Genomic DNA, 4,058 nt, shown 5'->3' with positions numbered 1-4,058 from the left:
TTTTTTTTTATTCCAGATGTGCATGAATTATTCCAAGCAGTTCACCCATTTGGGGAACATCACAGAAACAACCAAGTAAGTGTGCCTGCAACATGACAAATATGTTTCCCTTTCTGATTGCCCTCTCCCTCTGTACCACTATATCTGTGCCATGTTATCCAGAGACATCATCTTCTTGACAAGTATTCTTTGACTGTTTTGCACATGGCCCTTCTTTATGGCAGCATGGTGAAACAAGCTGTTGGGTTTAAGATAGGATGGGCAAAAAATGGCCTGTGGACTGCTTGTGGACCCCTGGGAGTGAAATTATTTTTGCTCTAAAATGCATCAACATGCCTTCTAGAGCTAGTGGAGGGCATTTCACCAGTGCAGTTGCATACCAAACGTCCAGGTTCAATCTCTGGCACCCCCAGGTAGGCTTAGGAAGAATTTCTGCCTGGAACTCTGGAGAGACACCACCAGGTTAGTTCAGACCATACTGAATCAGATGGACCAGTGGCCTGATTCAGTAATAAGTCAGCTTCCTGTGTTCCCAAGTCAAAAGAAGAGACCAGAAATGGAGCTGATCATTGACAAGGTTGTTTCATTATAGAGTGCCTGCACACCCTGTAACTGTGTCTTACTTGTTGGGGGTTTCTGTGTCTTCTTTGCTCCTAAAGCTTGAGAAGAAAGCTGAAGCTGAGAGATGAATCTTCCTGTTGTCATCTCTCTCACTAACCAATTCATCTGTTATCTCCAAGTTATTTTTTGCTAGGGACATGAACCAGGGATAGGGAGCCTTTCCTCCCATCATCTTTGGATTTCCTGCATGGCAGGGGGTTGGACTGGATGGCCCTAGTGGTCTCTTCCAACTCTATGATTCTATGATTCTATCTTTGACCTTTGTCCAGGCTGACTAGGAATAATGGGAGAGTCCAGCAACTTTGGAGGGTCACAGACTTGCCATCTCTGCCATCAGCTCCTTTGGTTTAGTGCTAAATGTGAGATCCTATTAACTAGTTTCTCACAGCTTCCAAATTATTTAATCTCCCCTTTTTACAGTGGGAGACAGTAGATTCATGAGGCAATAAGTACAGTGACCAATTACCAATTAATAAGGTAGGGCATGGACTTTTCTCCCTCTGTATCTAGAAGGATTACCTGTGTCTATCTTATAAAGGTGCATAGCATATGAATCTACCTGATTCATCCCTTCTATTTCTCCTAAGGTTTTTTTACATAATCACTTCATTAAGATTGCACACATTTGTTTGCATGGTTAACTACATTACTCACTTCATGGAGTAATTTGATTTTGCCACTGCCTAATGAAATCCATAACCAGCACTCAGGAAGTTTTCTGTTTTGTGTGGAATGTTCTTTTTCTAACCCTGTTCTCAAAAAATAAAAAATAAAACCAATTTGTTCCCAGACATCTGGCTCAGCTGTCTGTTCATTATTACTGGAGGGCTTCCACTTTTAGTTCTTTTCTAAAATTCCTGCTTCTGTTTGCTGGTGTTAACGCTTTGACACTGCTGTCTTTGGAGACAATGCTTTAACCAAGAATCTGTTTGGAATGGAAAGTATGCTGAATCACACCACTATAGAACAACTATAACAACATCTTCACTCAGTAACTCAAACATCATCATTTCCCCCCTTTCTCCTGTTTGATTTTCAATACCTTTGACTGGCAGAGAAGCCACTGGAGCTTTGAAAGCTTGCATCGTGTATTGTGTGTGTTTTGGTTAACCAATAAAGGTATCACTGTTTTGTGAATTCAACATGGCTACCCCTGATATGTTTTCTAGTGAAGCATGTAATGGTAGAGAAGAGATGCTAGCTGGCTTAGCTAGGCACTGTGTAGTAAAATGTATGTCTCTATGTGTGGCTTGGATGCATGTACTGGTGGAGGTTCTTCTGGAAGTGACTCCCATTACTTAACTCTCTGAAGGAAAGAAACAGAGATATTTCTCATCTCTCTTGTGCTTGATTACTGGCAGTGGAATCCTTCTCAGCCTGCTGCATCACAGGTCCCAAATATCTTTTTGTGTGCTGTACATGGTTCTCATTGGCTCCTGGCATCTCACTGGGTGTCTGCCTTGTGTAGGATCTGCGGTCATGGCTGCTTTCTCTGCCTGAGTTGCCATCCCATTTGGTAGTAGCCCCAGTTGCAGTAGTCATTGTGGCACAGGAAAACTTGTTGAAAGTCCTCAGGTTTCCAAATCAGCAGGTGACCTAGACATCTATTTGGATCTTCTTCTTTTTTAGGTTTGAGAAGATGGCAGAGGACTGCAAAAAGAACATGGAGATCCTCAAACAAGCTCACACCAAGGGATTTCCCCTGCCCAAATATCATTATGAGCAGCGGACCTTCAATGTGGTCAAGTACGTGAGCTGTTAACTTGTGACTTGCATTTTGTCTTCTCTAGATTCCAAATGCATTTCTGTCCTCTTTATTACTTGTCAGATGAAGATATTTTAGGTTTTGCTTGTGCTGGGGTGATTTCTGTGGTAATCACAAAGACCGAGAAGCTAAAAATTCCAGAATCCAGAATTTTAAAATCAAAGTTTATGAAAAGATGGCAACATATTTAAAAATTCATGGATGGCCATCTGTTGGGGGTGCTTTGACTGTGAGTTCCTGCATGGCAGGGGGCTGGACTGGATGGTCCTTGAGGTCTCTTCCAAATCTATGATTCTATGATAAAGGGTTAACTTATACTCTGAGACAAACAAATAAGTTCTGGAGTAAATGATGGCTGAGCTCTCCCCAGAAATCAAGCCTGAGCTCTCCCGAGAAGTTCTACTGACTATGTCATATCATGCGAAGACAGAACTCACTAGAAAAGACATTGATGCTTGGGCAGGTAGAAAGCAAAAGGAAAAGAAGAAGACTACATGGCTAGACTCAATTCCAGATGGATAGACTCAATCAAAAAGTCATTGCCCTGGATTTGCAAGAGTTGAGCAGGGCTATGGATGGTAGGGTGGCTTGAAGGTCTCTCATTCATAGAGTTGCCATGGGTCAAAGTTAATAGCAACAACTGTGTTAGGAGTGGCTTTGGGAATCTTCTGCAGCCACCTCTCTCTCTCTCTCTCTCTCTCTCTCTCTCTCTCTCTCATAACCTGCTCTATATTGTGTGTGTGTGTGTGTGTGTATGCTTTTGTAAGCAGTTCAAAGACTCACTCTCCTGTCTGTGCCCAAAGGCCTTCATTAAAAAGTTTTATTCTCAGTGGCTTCATTAAATGAGGTGTACCTGTATTTGTCATCTTCACATATTGACTGGCATTTTCTCTTTATCTTTCAGGATATTCCCAGAATTAAACAGCAATGATATGATTCTTTACATAGTGAAAGGAATCAACCTGCCTGCTCCTCCAGGTAAAACATGAAAAGCTTTCCCTTTCTGCTGATGCAGGAGGAAGGTATTGTGCCTATTGTTTCTGCTTCTTTAAGAAGACCAGAAGGCTAATCCTAGAATGGGTTGCCAGATGGAATCCAGAACTAGGCTTCTGTCACTTTAAACCTTCACAGATTTTAGAGCAGAAAGAGGTACCATAAAGCTCCATCAAATGGGGTGAAGTCCTCATGCAAACCCTGACTTTCAGCCACAGTCATCCAAAGTGGCTGTTGCCTAGCCAGTGGAGGTAGGATGCAGAATAACAACCAGAATCATTGTTGTTCTGGCTCTTCCGAGTGCCCTCCCTCCACTTCCACCAGTGTAGGAAGGAGATGGCTGCAGCTGAAAGTCAGGTTTTGGAAGAGGAGGGAGGACAGCTACCTTCATCATCCTGCTCTGAATCATAGAATCTTAGAGTTGGAAGAGACCACAAGGGCACCCCATTCCAACCTCCTGCTATGCAGGAATACATAATCAAAGCACTCCCAACGATGGCCATCTAGCCTCTATTTAAAAACCTCCAAAGATCTGTTAAGATTTAAAGTTACAGGAATTACAGGAGCTTCATCCCAGATGCAATGTACCAATAATATCTTAGAGGCAGGATTTAGGTGTATGGTAAAGGTTAACTGTCTGCTATGATGATCAGTTTCTAAAGCCATTGGCATTTGTTGC

At 42.4% G+C, this 4,058-nt stretch overlaps 1 protein-coding gene across 1 annotated transcript in view; it reads left to right on the top strand.

Annotated features, from left to right (window-relative positions):
- Positions 1-16: 16 nt before the first annotated feature.
- CC2D1A (coiled-coil and C2 domain containing 1A) overlaps positions 17-4,058 on the top strand; it is a 149,059-nt gene continuing 145,017 nt past the window's right edge. Inside the window, exons 1-3 of the mRNA XM_042455734.1 lie at positions 17-75; positions 2,251-2,367; positions 3,291-3,364. Of these exons, the coding sequence (XP_042311668.1) occupies positions 17-75; positions 2,251-2,367; positions 3,291-3,364 (250 nt within the window). The remainder of the gene's footprint in view (positions 76-2,250; positions 2,368-3,290; positions 3,365-4,058) is intronic.

The sequence above is a fragment of the Sceloporus undulatus genome, chromosome 2, assembly GCF_019175285.1.
Source record: "Sceloporus undulatus isolate JIND9_A2432 ecotype Alabama chromosome 2, SceUnd_v1.1, whole genome shotgun sequence".
NCBI lineage: Eukaryota > Metazoa > Chordata > Lepidosauria > Squamata > Phrynosomatidae > Sceloporus > Sceloporus undulatus.
Note: the sequence above shows the minus strand (reverse complement) of the source record. Positions and strands in the feature narration are given on the sequence as shown.